Raw genomic sequence first — 16580 nt, 5'->3', positions numbered from 1 at the left:
ACACGGGAAGAAAAGCTCAGAAAATCTGCTGCTTTCAAATGCTCTTTGTAAATCTCCCCTTTGTGGGTTTGAATTTTAAAGCAGGTCCATTTGTTGGTTTTTTTTTCCTTAAATAAAACTTGTTACTATACCTGGGCTGCCGTGGAGGTCAGAAATCTATTTGTACATTACCGTGTCGATATAACTATCAAAGCACAGTATATTTAAAAAATGAAATTGCCCTAATCTTTGGTTTGAAACAAAGTAGAGCCTCACCTATCTTGCATTTTTAAAAAAAGAAAAAACTCAACACCTCTGTAGACTGGGTGCTTTTTTCGACACGTTTAGCCGATAGCTACAACGATGCGTGAGTTGATCTGTGTGCCTCGCATCAATAAAGACTGCGGAGCCATTCGCTCAGCACATGAAGGCATCATATGACCCGGTGCACTTCTCAGCAGGCGGCGACTTCAACGGTACCGCTGAAGTTAAGAGAGTGACAATGTGTAGAAAAGCGGTGTGAGCCGGTAACGTTTGTGCTGTTTGCGCTGCTCCGAAGAATAAGTGACATAAGTTTTATCTAGAAGGACTGGTTTATATCGGATAGCGGATTTAAATGCTCTACAATCATCATGACAAGTAAACAGGAGGCTAAATCAGGATTTTAAAAACACCTAGAAGGTAACTCGGCTCAGAACATCAGGGAAGTTAACGTTTTAACTGTAGCTAACTGACGTCGCCAGTTCGTTACATTTTTAGGTTGTTTAGTAAAAGACACTGTCTATACTGTAACTTTACCGGGTTGGCTTAAACACCACTGAAAACCTAAAAGCTTCGAATTCAGATCAGTTTCCGAGCTATTTCACTTTACAAAGGACTAACTTTCGCCTGGTTCGCATTAAGAGGATTTCCACTTTAACCGAAGTAAACAGTGGGCATTACCATACCGGTACCAAGGTGAGTAAGCTATCAATACTGAACAATGTACCGTAGCATTAGCTGTTAAATGACGCCGTAACACGTAATCGATTGTATGTAATGTCACCGAAGTTGTGTCTTCAGAAATTAATGTTGTCATGACGAACTGCCATAGGTTAATTAGTAATTACTACTAATTACTCATGGTTTGATATTGAACCGGTGGAGCTTTGAATTAAAGCTGGAGTTATAAAAAGAGAACAAGTTACATGTTCTTGTTATCTAGTTAATGACTAGCTTATGTCATACTCCTACTTTCCAGGTACAGTAGCTTTACTGAAGGTTTGAGGTAAGGTGTGCTTGCAGGAGGAAATGAATAAGTAATTTACTGTTTGCAGAGCAGAACAGGGACATGCGGAACAAGAACAAAGGCAGGCTACATTGATTGACATACCTCCCCCCTTTTTTGACAGGTATTTTCTACTGCTCTGGTAGGATTCAGTGTAATTAGATTCTTCAGAAAGCTTCACACACCACTCCCATTTAGGGTCCAGACTTGTTTTGTTGTGTTTTGCTTGGTTAACTAGTCACTCCCTAAACATACTGCACAGAGGCTCTTAATTGATCATGTTTTCATTACAGGAGCTGAATGGCCTCTGTTGTAGCAGTGAAAACTGAGAAGCGGCCTGCAGTGGATTCTCAGGATGCAGACTCCAATGCTAAAAAGCCCAGGTAAGCTCAGATGCTGCTTTAGAGCCAGCTGCACGCTATGACTATAACTAATTCATCAACAGGGCTGATTAAAATCTTTTCTTTTCTTTTTTTTTGAGTTCCTAATTTTTGCGGGCCCTACATAAAAGGTATGGTTTAGTGTCCGACTGCATGTTAGTGGGCTTGAAAATAGTTTGTTTAACCTTCATGCTGTCGGAAGGATTTGGGAAGTACCATCTTGGGAACCATCGTCACTCAATCTCTGCCTACCCCAAAGGAAACTGCTGCCCAGTCTGAAGACTAAGCGAGCCCCCGAGCTTGTCCTGGTGATTGGTACGGGGGTAAGCTCTGCAGTGGCCCCTCAGGTCCCTGCTCTCCGCTCCTGGAAGGGCCTCATCCAGGCCTTGCTCGATGCAGCCAATGACTTTGACCTACTGGAGGAAGAGGAAAATCGGCGGTTCCAGAAGCACATGCAGGAAGACAAGAATTTGGTGCATGTGGCCCATGACCTCATTCAGAAACTTTCCCCGGTAAGCCTGCTTGAGCCTTTCCTCTTCGGCTTTCTTTCCTACACCTCCCTGTTGCATGCACACTAACACATGTTAGACAGACTGGCAGCTTAGTGTGCTTTCCCCAGCTGGAGACATTTTGTTTCAGCTTCTGTGGCTTGACATAAGAGATCATAAGAGGTTAAAACCTCTATAGCCTATAACATAAGGTTTAATGTGGATTGTTGTTTTTTTTAAAAAACCCCACAAAAGTCAATACAGGCAAACATTTATTCAGTCATTTTGAAATTATTTGCATATGTAATAGAACAAGCTATGTTCACTGCCTCCAGGTGCTTTATATTGGAACAGTTTTGACTTTTAAAATGTTTAGTTAAGTAGTGCCAGTTTGGAAGTGCATCCATGTTTTTTTTATTTTGACTTTTGATTTGTTCCCGTTTTTAATGTTAGCAATAACTTCTGTGTCAGAATGCAGAAATGAAAGCAGAAGTTTGACTTGATATATGAAACTTCTGGATTAATACTAGAGGGGTATATGCCACGTTAGAATAAAGGAAATCTCACAGGTGACGGGAAGGTAGAGAGTAAAGGATACAAATGTATCTGCAACAAGCTAATATGCTGTTTAAAAGGGAAAAAACCCCACAGCTTACAATCATTTCTAAATACAAACATTATATATGTTATATACAAAAAGAGAGTAGGATAAAGATAAAAGCATATAAATAAGATTCAGAAATGCTGCTGCAGTATCTCCAGTATAACATGGGTGTCTTGCACATCTGTCACACTCCACACACCATTTATGTTTTGGAGCAAACCACACTTTCTTCATTGAAAGTCTTTCTTAGTTTAACAGCTCAATGTCAAACCACATTCTGCACATAATGCAACTGCTTCTTAGTAAGAGCCTGAATGTTAAACTGAACTTCCAGCAGCCCAGACCGGTCGCCCTTGTAAAAAAATATTTTGCTAGCAAGGCTACAAATTAAAAAAAATGTGACAAGATCTTCCCTGACCTGTTGAGTGGGAAGTATTTTCCTTTCAAAATTGCTTTGAGTAGAAAAGAATCAGTCCATTTACCCTTTACAGTGATGACTGATGAAAGCATAATATTTTGAGATATGTAAAACATCAAAGGTAAATATCATAGGTTAATAACACCTGAAATGTTATGATGAGCCAATCAAGGTTACCCAAGCTGTCAGGAATTCCCTTTACCTGACCACCTAATCATAACAGTAACCTTACGAGCTTTCACAGGCTCAGTGACACACTGCACAGAAGAGGTGTGGTACTGCCAGAATGCAGTGATGTCCTGACAAAAATGACACAGTCTAAGTGCATGTTCTATATGTGTTTATCTCTGAAAAGGGTGTGGCAGTTAAGATAAAGGAGAGGAGGCTGAAGATAAAGGTGAATTCATCTGTTTGAGGAGGACTGAGACTCAGCTGGAGCTCAGGATTTATCCAAAGTAGAGTCACATTATTCTAAATTATTCAACCGTATAAACCTGACATTTGTGTGTAACCGCCAGCGTGTACTATGTGTAGAAGAACACAAAACATTTACAGTCAGATCCTGAGCCCTCTTGTGTGTTTTTGAAGACGGTTACTGTGCCATGTGTCTAAATGCAGCGCATTGCTATCATTTTTTCCCACAGGCTGTGTGAGGCTGCAGGTGAGAAAACAATGTTTAGTTTATTTATTTTTTTAACCAAACCACGGCTCGCTGGACTCATTAGTTTGCTAGATTGATAGATTTACATGTGACTCAGTTCTCTTACTATTGAACCAGTCTGCTCTGGAGCTGGGCTGGCAGATGGAAGACTTAATACCGTTTGCCTCCTGTGTTAGTCATGTTTCATCGCACCTTTGACATTGATAAAACACGCTTTGTTTCAGCCCTCAGCCTGTTGTAACAAAGGGAACAAACAGCGCTTTTATGGCTTTATCCATCGTGTTTATTTCAATCCACAGTCGTGCAGACACCAGCCCACTCCCGTTGGCCACAGACACAGCCGGGTCTAACATGCTGAGGAAAAAAAACAAGCATAGAATAATGTGAACCAGCAGTCCCCCACTCCCACAGCCCAGATTTCACATTCAAGCAGAGTTAAAGTCTAGTGCAAGCACACAGTAATGTATAGTCTGTATGAGTGTTAAATGCCTATAGGCATTTAATTCACAAAAACCTATGTGCAAATACTTCTCTTGGTGAAGAGAAGCACACATGCTAGCACTAGAGCTAGGTAGATGTACACTGTAGTTTTACTCTGCTCTGGGCTAACAGAGCAACTGCTGTACAGTGCTTTAGACAGAACTCAGCAGCTGTGTAATAGTGTCAGAGACCTCCAATAACATAAGACAGAGACAGTTTAACCCACTTTCATGGATTTGTGTATTCGTAGGGTGGCTGCGGTCTGTAATGGGGGTAATCCAAAGTTAAAACCTAAAGAGACTGTCTAGGCCTGAAACCCTTGGCAGTGAAGAGGCTAATTACAAGTGTGCTGACCAAAGGTTTGGCTCAATTCAGGGAAGACGTGTAATTTTGATAGTTGTTTAGACCATAATCTGAGATGTTTAATCTTCAATTTGTATTGCAATGACTACTTAAAACAAATCATAGTATTTTGTAAAAAAAATTTTTTCCACTGAACTCTCTCTTACTGTGCTCCTGAAAAATTAAAGTGTGAGTGTTTTTGTTTGTAAAGCTGCTAAGTGCATTATAAAAAATTAGGATTAGAATTACAAGACAGAGTTGGTCTCGAGTGCTTTAGTTGGTTATTACGTAAGTCCTGACCAGAGACAGGCCAAGGACACGGCGGTCAGGATGGGTGCTGTAGACGCTGGATGTGGATAATGAGTTTCTTCCTGTGGAAAGGACTCCTGCTGTTTAGCCCATTAGAGCTGTAATCTGTGAGAGTCCGCGGAGTATTTCCTTGTCCTAGGATCACAGTGGTCAGTGCATTTCTGAATTGTCTTTTAGCTATTCTTAGCAGCCCAGTTCCCCCACCTCCACCTTTTTTTTTTTTTTTTTTTTTTTTTTAAACTAAAAGCTTCACCAGGTGAGGATGAGGTTTAAGTCATAGTCTGTAATCTCTAAATAGACTTAAGCGAAGTCTATTAGTTACTAGAAGAAGTAAGTGAATGTGCCTTAGACAGTTTTTTCCAGCTATCTTATTCTTCAGCGCCACCTAAGTTTCACTTAAATTATCGTGAAGGGCTGTGCCAAGGAGAGGCATTTTAACGACAAGTTTAAATCCTTTGTTATGCCTGAATCACATGGCTGCATTAGTAAGGTGCGCTCAAGTTTGGTCTAAAATGCTCATTTAGCAGTTGCAACTAGACACAGGTCTCCAAACCTACTACATCTTGAAGTAAAAGCCCCAACTGGGCAAAAAACTATCCACTAATAACAACGTGCTTTTCCTTTTTCTTTCTTTTTAAACAGAGAACAGGTAATGTAAGGTCCACGTTCTTCAAGGACTGCCTGTACGAAGTGTTTGATGATTTGGAGTGTAAGATGGAGCACGCAGGGAAACACTTACTGCGGTCAGTGCTGCAGTTAATGGAGAGCGGCGCACTCGTTCTCACTACCAACTTCGACAACCTGCTGGAAATTTATGCAGCCCATCAGGGCACCAAGCTGGAGTCTTTGGACCTGACAGATGAGAAGAAGGTAAATATTACTTGAAATGTGATTGATTGATCTTTCTTGCTGCAATAGATGCCGTCAGCTGTTTGGGGGTTTTTTGTCTTTTTTTTTTTTTTTCTCAAATGAGGGCAAAGGTCCCCAACATCATGTGATACCACGAGCACTTTGGAAGGTTTGTAGGTATGACTCCCTAAAATTCAGACAAAATAAATGACAAATTAAAATCTTGCTTAAACTTTGCCCCGAGCACTGTCTTGTGCTCTGGTTACATTTATGACACCGGCTTCCACTGAAGTTCCCCGTTGGCCGGTTTAGGAGAAAAAATAAACGAGGCTTTTGACCTGAAAGAGCCCTTTCTGTCAGGCAGGTGGAGGAAAGTTTAACTTCCATTTTTAATCATTGAACAATATTTGATTTTTGGCTTTAAAGTGGGCTGAAGAGGAAGCACATGTTTTTCTAGTACAAAACGTTTCTTTTAAGTACCAAATAAGTTTTCTGCAAATTCTCAGCTGCCCATCATTTATGTCCCAGCACATTTAAACTTAGCTGAGTGGTTTCTTAAAGAGAACACAAGTTTGCCAGAGTGAGCAGAGATTTCTGAGAGACCCGTTACTTTGCCTCTCAGTCCTGGTATTTATGCCTCATCTCCATCAGGGCGAATATCCTCTCACTGCTGCTCAGTGATTGCGCTCCATTCCCAGCCAGAACAGGATTTTGTGCAATGGACTGTTAAGTGTGCACTCGTGTGTGCTTGTGTGTCTAGGTGCTGGAGTGGGCTCAGGAGAAACGGAGGTTAAGTGTTCTGCATATCCACGGTGTTTACACCAACCCCAGTGGTATCGTACTGCACCCTGCTGGCTATCAGAATGTATTGAGGAACACTGAGGTTATGGTAGGCACTAACGTTCACTGCTTTCTGCCCCCTTTTTGGCTTAAGATGTAAACATTTATATGTGTACATCTTAATGATTTACAATTTTCCTCTGGACGTGCACTAGTTTATTTGAAAGGTTCTCCTGTGAATGAAATAATACAGCTTTATCACTGGGTGTTTTTTGCAGCGTGAGATTCAGAAGTTGTACGAGACCAAATCCTTTGTCTTTCTGGGCTGCGGCCGCACAGTAGACGACACAACCTTCCAGGCTCTGTTCTTGGAGGCGGTTAAACACAAGTCGGACCTCGAGCACTTCATGCTCGTGCGGCGAGAGGATGTGGGAGAGTTCAAGAAGCTGCGCGACAACATGCTTGACAAGGGCATCAAGGTCATCTCCTATGGAGACGAGTACGCTGACCTGCCTGAGTACTTTGAGAGGCTGGCCAATGAGATCTGCAACCGTGACGTGTCCACCAATGGCTGGGGTAAGCAGAATGAATTGGAACACATTAGCCTGCCTTTGAATGATCTGCATTAAAAGGGCCATCACATTTACAAATTTTTTTATTATTTTAGCACTGGGGCTCTATAAAAGAGCTTTCAGTTTATCACAAGATGAGAAATAAGGACAGGAAAGAGGTCATGGATGTTCTTTCTTTGTCAGTATCTATCAAAAATCTATCATAAATGTGGGCTCTTTGTGAAGCACTTTGTGATCTTTTTATCTAGAAAGGTGCTATACAAATAAAATTTTACTTGCTTACTCTTTGCACGTTGTCTCTTTTCAATGTGTATCCGCAGGATCCCCGTCGCAGAACGGAGAGGAACAGCAGATCGGTATTAACATACAGAAAAGCCTCCTTCAAGGTTAAGACTGAACTCGTCTCTTTGGCTCGGAGCTGCGGCCTCTCGCTAAAGACATTTTCAGACTAAACGTCCTGTTCAGAACTGTTTTCTGACTGTATGCTGGTAGAAAATCCAAGTCTGTCTTGAATTTTAGTTACAAAAAAAAAAAAAAAAAAAATACTGGTATTTTTTTCCACAAACTGGTGTGGCAGTATTAACAATTGTCAGTGGCATCATTTCAGTAGATGTTCTTTGACTTTTTTTTAAGCTTTTCAGACAATTCCTTCCACTTCTTTTCAACCCCATACTCTTGACAGATGCATTTTCTTCCACAGCTTTACTCACAGATCAAGTCTGATTTTGTTGAATACATTTAGGAATCTATGGGGAACCTTAATTACATCATTATTTTTCAGATTCCCTTCTCATTCCGTTTTTAACTAAAAGGGAAAAAAGTTTGCCTGGCATCCCCTACTATACTGGATTTAAATGTTGCTGGAACATCCACTTTGTGGGAAGCATCCGGGTAACTGAATGGGATGTTCCCCTTTCAGTTCGACAGAAACACTACATGTGAATCCACAGTAGTTAAACATGCTGTTATGCTGAATTTTCAACATACAGTAAATACGCATTGAGCTTAATGCACAACCCCTGCTCTCGATTTTAAGTCTTGTGTGAATAGATTGAATCAGTCATGCTCATCCCACAACCTGGAAAACTTGATTTGCACACTGCTTGGTGGGGAAAGGGACGAGTTACTGTAACGACTGTCGTAAAAACGTACATTCAGATGTTTTCATATCAGAGCGGTTCCTGGCAGTAGCAACCTCTTTGCCACTCTTGTGCTAAAAATAAAGAAAAAAAAATAGTTCTTTAAAAGCCCCTTTTTGTACTTTTAATACTTGCATGTGTTTTCTGATGTAGTATTTATAATAATAAGCACCATTTTCAAAATAAAGCTTTTGGTATTCCATCTGTCCTTTCGTACATGCATCTCTAACACAAAGTACAACAAGCGCCACTTTAGAGGCTGTCATAGCATATAGCAGCTTTATTTAGAAACTTTTACATTCTCATAAATTATCTCAAATTTTCTTTATAGTTCTCATATTGCACTACCACATTTTAAAGGGGGGCCGAAATGTTTAAAACTTCAATTTTCTCTTACAAATGATGAATGAATCAGAGGGGGAAATAAGTCAAAGGGCCACAGAACTTTAATTGACCACTAAGAAGTGTAGTCTGACATCTATGGACACCTGTAAGAACAAGAAAAACCTAAACTTACAAATGGATTTCTGCTTTTCATCCACTATAAACTGGGGAATCAAAGTCTTCATGTTGTAATGGCAATGAATTAACTGTGTGTTATATAGGTGAGGAACTCTGGGAGATGACTTTTAGATCATAACTGTTAATTTGCTCAGGAAATCTTGATGCACTGCCCTGTCAACCTTGATTTTTCTATGCCGTGATTTTCTTCTTGTTGAACACAAAAAAAACATCTAACCTGATAAGTGCTGGTATTCACACCCACCCTATTGTAAATCATAAACTGTCTTCCCCACTAGACTAGTGGGGCTGCTTCTTCTTCTTCTGCAAAGCCATGAAATTAGTGGGTAAGTATCCACATTATTGAAGTGTTAACTGAGAAGACAGGAGACAGACAGGCACTGTGGTCACTAACCTTTCCTCAGGCACAGGCAGCTGCTGAAATGTCACATCCAGCAAACACGCACTACCCGACCTCATTTAGATGAAAGAAATCTGACTGACAAATGCCAGGTAGGGAGCTTTTTTCTTTTCCAAGCTTTTACTGTGTAAACCAGTAAACCGATAGCACAGCCTAGGTCCAGTCAGCAATTATATCATTTGAATGAGACTTCACCGTTTCGGAACACAAGCTGATCTGAGGTACTTTCTAAATTTGGCCCAAATGTTTAAAAATAATACAAAGGGAGGCTCCTCTGGCTTTGATGCAACACGTTCTGTCTTTTCAAATGCACACTTGTCCTTTTACTGGAAGAATAACATCCTGCGTGAGACATTTAGTTCATTCATTTGATTCCAAAAGCAGGGGGCGCAGGGCAGCAGCATGGAAACGTGGGCTATAGCGGGGCTGGAACATCTTGTGGCAGTGTGGCAAAGGCTTCTCTGCAATGATGAATAAACCAGAAGAACATGCGGCCAACTTAAGCCTTCATCAGGGCGCTGACCACAGCACGGGCGTTGAGGCTGCGCAGGTCATTGTAGGTCTGCCCCGTGCCCACAAACACAATAGGCTGGCCTGTGATGTAAGTCATGGAGATGGCAGCACCAACCTGTATAGAAGGAAGGATGACGAATGAGAAATAATGCAAATTATTCACAAGGCAGAAAGCAGCTGCAAACTAATTACCAAACTGCATTCAAATATTCTCTAAATCACAGAAATGAGATGGCCCCAATGGTAAAGTGATCAGAATAAAATACCTTGTCATCAATAGTGTCAAACTTGGTGAGAACAATTCCATCAATGAGGCGAGGCTTGTCAGACATGGAGTGGTCTGCCAGAGCCTGATTAAACTTCACCTATGGACATGAAGCAAAAGCAGAGTTGTTCAGGTACAAACTGCTGAGGAAAGAGTTCACATGTAAATCTCCAACCTAATGCTGTCTAGAGGCAGGGGTGTAACAAAACAGCAGCTTAATGCAATAGCACTGCCCTCTGCTGGACAATTGAATACATAGAATTTTTTTTTAACCTAACCAAGTTCTTTTTTAGTAGCGTTAGACACTGACTGAAAGCTCTAGCAGCTGATCGCATGACTCATACAGATATGAACTAACTGTTGTATTACTTCAAATTGAAAATGAACTAATTATTACATCTTATATGTACAAAAAAAATATTTCAACTTTCTGAGTGATCTTACCAGCTGATCAACTGCCTCGTTGCCCACCAGAGCCTCCCCAACAAACAGCACTAGGTCAGGCATGTTGACTGCTATAAGCTTGGCCAGCGCTGTCATTAGGGGGGCGTTGTCCTGCATACGTCCAGCAGTGTCCACCAGCACCACATCAAACGCCTGGTTGCGGGCTACAGGGATCAAAAGTGGAAAGGTGAACAAGTGATACTGAAATGGGTGCAATGCTAATATTAAAAGTGCCACATCCCTTCTTTACAGCTAAGGTACAACACACTGTGCTGTGTGGCATCAACCAGCAACCCCTTACTAATGCCACAGTAGATTTTTGGTTTTTTTTTACCATAGGCAATGGCCTCCATAGCAATTCCAGCAGCATCCTTCCCGTAACCTTTCTCATAAAGCTGGACTACAGGTCGTCCACCGTGCTTCTCGGGGGGATGCAGAGAGTTCAGGCGGCGCTGGTGAGTGCGGAGTTGCTCCACGGCACCAGCACGAAATGTGTCACAGGCTGCGATCAGCACAGTGAAACCATTCTCTATCAGCCAGAAGGAGATCTAGACCAAGGGAAAGGAAAGTTTACCTTTACAAGGACACGGTAAATTACTCAAATTACCAACAAGCAGAAAAATTTCAATGTCAATTCACCTTTGCCAGGTTGGTGGACTTTCCCACTCCATTGACACCACAAAATGTGATGACAAAAGGTCTTCGCTGGCTCTGTGCTTCCATGACATCTCTCAGAATATCCACTCTTCGCTTGGGTTGCAGGATCTGCACCAGTGAGTCTTGCAGGGCCTGCTTTACTGTTGAGGCCACAGCTACACACACACACACACACACACACACACACACACACACACACACACACACACACACACACACACACACACACACACACACACACACACACACACACACACACGGCGTTACCCATATGTGCTAGTGCACAACATCATTTACAGATGTAGTGTATTTAATATAATTACACCATAAAGTAACATAGTACCACAATTCATAATTACAATGAATAAAAGAAATGAATAAGTTGGAATTGCCAGTTAAGGCCAAGTATGTGAATCAAGTCAAGGGGGTCATACTGTTACAGCATTCATATCATCAGAGTTATTTTTTTAACAACAAGAGTTGCAGTTAATTGACTTTACTTATCAGTATGAGAGGCTCTGACATACACTTCATGTTTAAAATGGATTACTGTAATTTTATTACTCTTCCCAGCATGCGGACTGGTGCACTCAGAGGAAGAAGGAATATAAACATGATCCTTAAACCATACTATAAATTACAAATCAATACTTTGCTATGTATATAATGTGTACTTACTGGTGAATGTGCCCATGACTTTGCCCTCCAGTTTTTTGGCTACAGAGTCACACAGCTGGGAGGCAATGTCGGCTGCTACATTCTTTGCTGTGTGATCAGAAAGGAGGACAATGAATACCAGACAACGAATACCAGGCTATCATGCCTTCTGCAGCTGACTTCATACCGATCAGGTGGTCCTTCATCTTCTCCAACACTGGTTCCATATCCTCCCGGGTTAAACTCTTGGAGCCCACCAGGCCCTTCAGCATCCCAAACAAACCTCCACCCTTTTTGGAACTGAAAACGAAAGAAAGAAATGCACAAATTATAGTTTAGACAACATTAAAAATGTTATTCCTGATACTCTAAAACTAATATTTCATACCTTGGCTTGCTTGTTTCTCTGATGACCACTTCCTCATCCTCTTCCTCCATCTCCTCTTCATCACTGGACTCGTATTCCACAGACAGCAAGTCTCCCTTCATGGAGGCTGGCTGCATTTCCTGAAAAACAAACGAGGAACTAAGTATGTGGCATCTCGTCACTTATTTTAATCACATTAATCTAACTGCAGATGTCTTAGGGATCTAGGTGGTTAGATTAAAGACCACTAAATACCGGATCAAATTGTGCTTCCAGGTTCTGTTCGGCACCATTTGGAGAACCATTTCCATTCTTGTCGCTGTAGTCCAGATCCCTGGTGCTGCTGCCTCCATTGTTCCAAACACGATTTTGTTTCCCCTTTGGCTTCTGAGGCTTTGGCGACTTACTGTGAGAACGAGATCAGAATAAAAAAAAAAAAAAAAAAAAATGAGTGTCTCAACATGCTTTGCACACGAGGAGGAAAGAAAATAATCAATTATCATCATCAAACCATGGCTCTAACACAACACAGCAGACAGTCACACACACAAGTAACACTTAATATAAGTTTTGGGGAAAAGAAAAATGAATGAATTTTAAATAATAAGGAAACAATTAAAAATAATAAACTTGGGATTCAGGACAGATTGATAATGACATCAAGATGTGTCTTTAAAACACACATCGCTCTTGGCCTGCTCTCTCTTTTACATGGAAGTATCAGCTGCTTTACCTGGGTTTTTCAGAAGCTCCTGGCCTGTGCTTACGGAAGAATTCCTCTCTGTTCTTTTGCAAGATCTCCTCAGCAGTCAGGCTCTGGTTACCATTCTCCACCATCTTCTGGCCAGAGGCTGAGGCCTTGTCTTGATCCCCTTTGGCAGGCTGAGCTGCAGGAGCTGGAAAGGATTAGAGTGAACTGAGTTTGAAATCACGTTACCCTTACCCATTTAGAGTTTGCTTTTTATAACCGAAAGAGAGCACTTACCCTCCTTTTTGGCATTTTTATTCTTCTTGCCACCCTGTTCCTTGCCTTTGTCCCCACCCTTTGTCTCAATCATTGACTTCACAGTTTTTTGAGATTTCCCAGATTGCTCAAAGGTCCGCATCCCGGCAGGGCCTCGAGCTTTACTGCTCTCCTCCGCCACACTTTTGATAAACAATTAATATATGTCAACATAGGTAATAACAAAAAGAAACTGTCAGGGATGCATCTTTCACTTTTTCTAAGTTAATAAAACAAACATACAACAAAACTATTAAATCTCACAGCTTTTTGATCATATTTCTTATGTGGCATGTAAAACAAATATTTACAAACATATTTTGGCCATTATCAAGACAGACTTGAGTTTGATTGCTGCTAAAATAAAATTTGAATTGGCTTTATGTTCCCAAACATAAAGCAAAGGAGTTCAAGTATTTATGAGGGATGGAAAGATAGAGTGCAAGTTGGGCAGATAGTTTGATGCAGCCTCAGCAGTAACGCGGGCAAGTACGCAAACGTCCAAGTGGACCCTCATGTTAGCCATCTGATGACGAAAACTGTGTCAGTGGGACCCAAGCGAACTCTAGCAGACTTGTGGAAAGTATAATCCCTGCCTATAGGGTGAAAAAGAGTGACAAGCTGTGACATCTGCAGGGGTCTCAGAGTAGAGCTGCTGCTGCTCCTGCATGTTAAAAGCTGCTGAGATGATTCAGGCATCTGGTTAGGATCTCGCCTGGGCGCCTCCCTTTGGTGGTTTTCTGGGCATGGAAGGAGACTCTAAGGTAGACTCAGAACCCGCTGGAGAGATTTATATCTTGTGCAATCGCCCAAGAACTGAAAAGTGTGGCTGGGAAGAATCACATCTGGAATGCCCTGCTTACCCTGCTGCCACCACAATCTGAATTTGGATTACCGGAAGACAATGAATGAATTGGCTTTATATTACTAATAACATTATTTGCACATTTCCATGCCTACCTACAGACATTGGCCTGTGTGTTGTTTGGTACCTAAGTGTTTATTATGGAAATTATTTTGTTTCTTTACCTGAGAAGCACTTTGAAGTCATTCTCAAACTCAAAGCTGTTGTTGAGCAGCTTTAAAGCTCCCTTCTGCTCCAGCTCATTCTTATAGCGATCCCTAAAGCGAAGCTGGACGTCATTTATAAACTTGTCCACATATGTCAGCGTCAGGATCTTTTGAAAACCCACCTAGAGATGCACAGGTGAAACGAGAAAAAGGTAATGATCATAAACACATATAAAACACAAACACCTATCCCCACCTGATTTTTTTTTTTAATTCATTCAATACTTATATGAACGACTTACCACAAAAATCAACTCAAACTCGTTGTCGAGCTTGTATTTAAGACTCAAGCCCCCATGACTAAACGAACTGTTCCCACTTCGCTCCTGAAAAAAAAAAGAACATCAACAGCATGTAAACGGGAGCTTTTGCTACTGCAGCTATCGCTGTGTGTGTTTTCAACCACCTAAATTACGTCACTATAGCACAGGAAATATTAAACTTATATATGAATGAGTGGTATGCGGGGGGGCACACAGCCCAGAAGAAGCTTATTTAGTTGATCGCTACGCCATAAGCTAGTGCTAGCATGAGCTACCCGCTAGTGCTAGCATTAGCTGGCCCCTTGTTACAGAGAGCTGGATAAAAAGACAACAGCCACAAGCAGCTAGCCGTGAGGCTCACCTGAAGGATCACCGAGCGGATCAAAGCGTTGACCGGCCCCGTGAAGGATTCAGTGACACCGGCTCCCTGAAAACACCACAACACTATCCCCCCTTTGCTGAAGATGGTGAAGAAGTCTAGCATCTTCTAAGCACGTACCTGGTTTAAATAAAAACACAGACAGATATGTGGATAAAAGCGAAAGAGAGCCCTGGGTTTATAAAATACAGTGTCGTTTTAACGGCTCCTGCCTGCCATTCAGAACACGAACTCTTACCGGATAATACTTAAACTGATAATAAATGCCCCAGGAGTGAAACCCACTACCAGTGAAAAAACTGTTTTAGACACGTCAGAGGCACGATCAGGAAGTGATGTTGACTTCCGGCATTTTTTTTTTTGCTGAGGTTTGCGCTTGCGCAGTGTTCATTTCAATGAACCGGTAGTGTTTTCCTGTCTATTTTACCAGTACCAATGCCAATATTTTTACCAGTTACCTGTAAAAATAATTTGTATTGGGCCTGTCTCTTTAGGTCAACTTCTGTTGTTTAAATGTGTTATAGGCTATAAAAATAACTAAATAAATACATTAATGAATAAATTAATACATGATTTATTCATTAATGTGATTTTTATCATAATAATAATAATGATAATAATAATAATAATAAAAAGGACACGTTGAGATATATTTTTTCATTCCCAAAATATAATTTATCTAAAGCAATTAAGTGGGTTATATACTAAACTTAGAGGTTACAAACAACATAACACTAGCGTCAATCCCATACCAACGACAGCACTGGTATAATACCAGCGATCCACCCATCTCTTATGTATCTGGGGGGATGTTCTCTGGAGCAAAGTGGAATGAAAGCCAGTAGAAGCAAGACAGATTACATGTCCGAATGAGAATGAGGCGAGTGTAACTGTGAAGCTGTAGGAATAGAGGTACTGAAGGCAGATGAGTTCTAATTCCTGGGGTCAACCATCTAAAACAACAGACAGTGCATAAGAGAGGTCAAGAAAAGTACAGGAAATGTGGAATGGGTGGAGACAAGTGTCAGTGGAGATTTGTGGCAAGAGGATTTCAGCAAGCGAGGAAAGTAAAGGTTTGTAAATTGGAAGTGAGACCTGCTATGATGTATGGTTTGGAGATGGGGGTACTGACAAAAAGTTGATGTTAAGACTTTCATTGGGCGTGACCAGGGCGGACAGGATTAGAAATGAGTTCATCAGAGGAACAGCTCAGGCTGGAAGCTTTGGAGACAATGTGAAAAAAAGCTAGGCTGAGGTAGTTTGGACATATACAGAGATAGTGGAGGTAAGAGCTGAAATGGAGGCAGATGAACCAACCTGCCATTTATTAAAAATGTAATAAAAACAAGCATATATATATATATATAACACCCAGCACGCCCCTGCGGGCGGTTTATCCTTCAAGCTCGGGTCCTCTACCAGAGGCCTGGGAGCTTGAGGGTCCTGCGCAGTATCTTAGCTGTTCCCAGGACTGCGCTCTTCTGGACAGAGATCTCCGATGTTATTCCCGGGATCTGCTGGAGCCACTCGCCTAGCTTGGGAGTCACCGCACCTAGTGCTCCGATTACCACGGGGACCACCGTTACCTTCACCCTCCACATCCTCTCGAGCTCTTCTCTGAGCCCTTGGTATTTCTCCAGCTTCTCGTGTTCCTTCTTCCTGATATTGCTGTCATTCGGAACCGCTACATCGATCACTACGGCCATCTTCTTCTGTTTGTCTACCACCACTATGTCCGGTTGGTTAGCCACCACCATTTTGTCCGTCTGTA

General features: G+C 41.5%; 2 protein-coding genes across 2 annotated transcripts; one reads left to right on the top strand and one right to left on the bottom strand.

Moving 5' to 3' along the window:
• The first annotated feature begins 414 nt into the window (after nucleotides 1-414).
• On the top strand, nucleotides 415-7767 carry siral1 (SIR2 antiphage like 1). The gene is made up of 7 exons (XM_085379717.1): nucleotides 415-936; nucleotides 1540-1629; nucleotides 1886-2138; nucleotides 5571-5798; nucleotides 6538-6666; nucleotides 6836-7133; nucleotides 7450-7767. The coding sequence occupies exons 2-7, from the start codon at nucleotides 1547-1549 to the stop codon at nucleotides 7518-7520; spliced, it is 1062 nt and encodes a 353-aa protein (XP_085235843.1). The 5' UTR covers nucleotides 415-936; nucleotides 1540-1546; the 3' UTR covers nucleotides 7521-7767.
• A 766-nt stretch (nucleotides 7768-8533) lies between these two features.
• srpra (SRP receptor subunit alpha) lies at nucleotides 8534-15158 on the bottom strand. The gene is made up of 15 exons (XM_085379716.1): nucleotides 15048-15158; nucleotides 14792-14929; nucleotides 14410-14493; nucleotides 14126-14289; nucleotides 13079-13239; nucleotides 12827-12989; nucleotides 12349-12499; nucleotides 12115-12233; nucleotides 11914-12026; nucleotides 11748-11834; nucleotides 11052-11224; nucleotides 10747-10960; nucleotides 10413-10576; nucleotides 9970-10068; nucleotides 8534-9818 (listed from the first exon to the last, which is right to left on the bottom strand). Exons 2-15 carry the CDS (start codon nucleotides 14912-14914, stop codon nucleotides 9690-9692), a joined length of 1944 nt encoding a protein of 647 aa, XP_085235842.1. The 5' UTR covers nucleotides 14915-14929; nucleotides 15048-15158; the 3' UTR covers nucleotides 8534-9689.
• Nucleotides 15159-16580: the final 1422 nt, after the last annotated feature.

This window comes from Rhamphochromis longiceps, linkage group LG14, assembly GCF_057381845.1.
Source record: "Rhamphochromis longiceps isolate RC_006_pf linkage group LG14, R_longiceps_female_GT1.1, whole genome shotgun sequence".
Taxonomy (NCBI): Eukaryota; Metazoa; Chordata; class Actinopteri; order Cichliformes; family Cichlidae; genus Rhamphochromis; species Rhamphochromis longiceps.
This window is presented reverse-complemented; position numbering and strand designations above follow the sequence as displayed.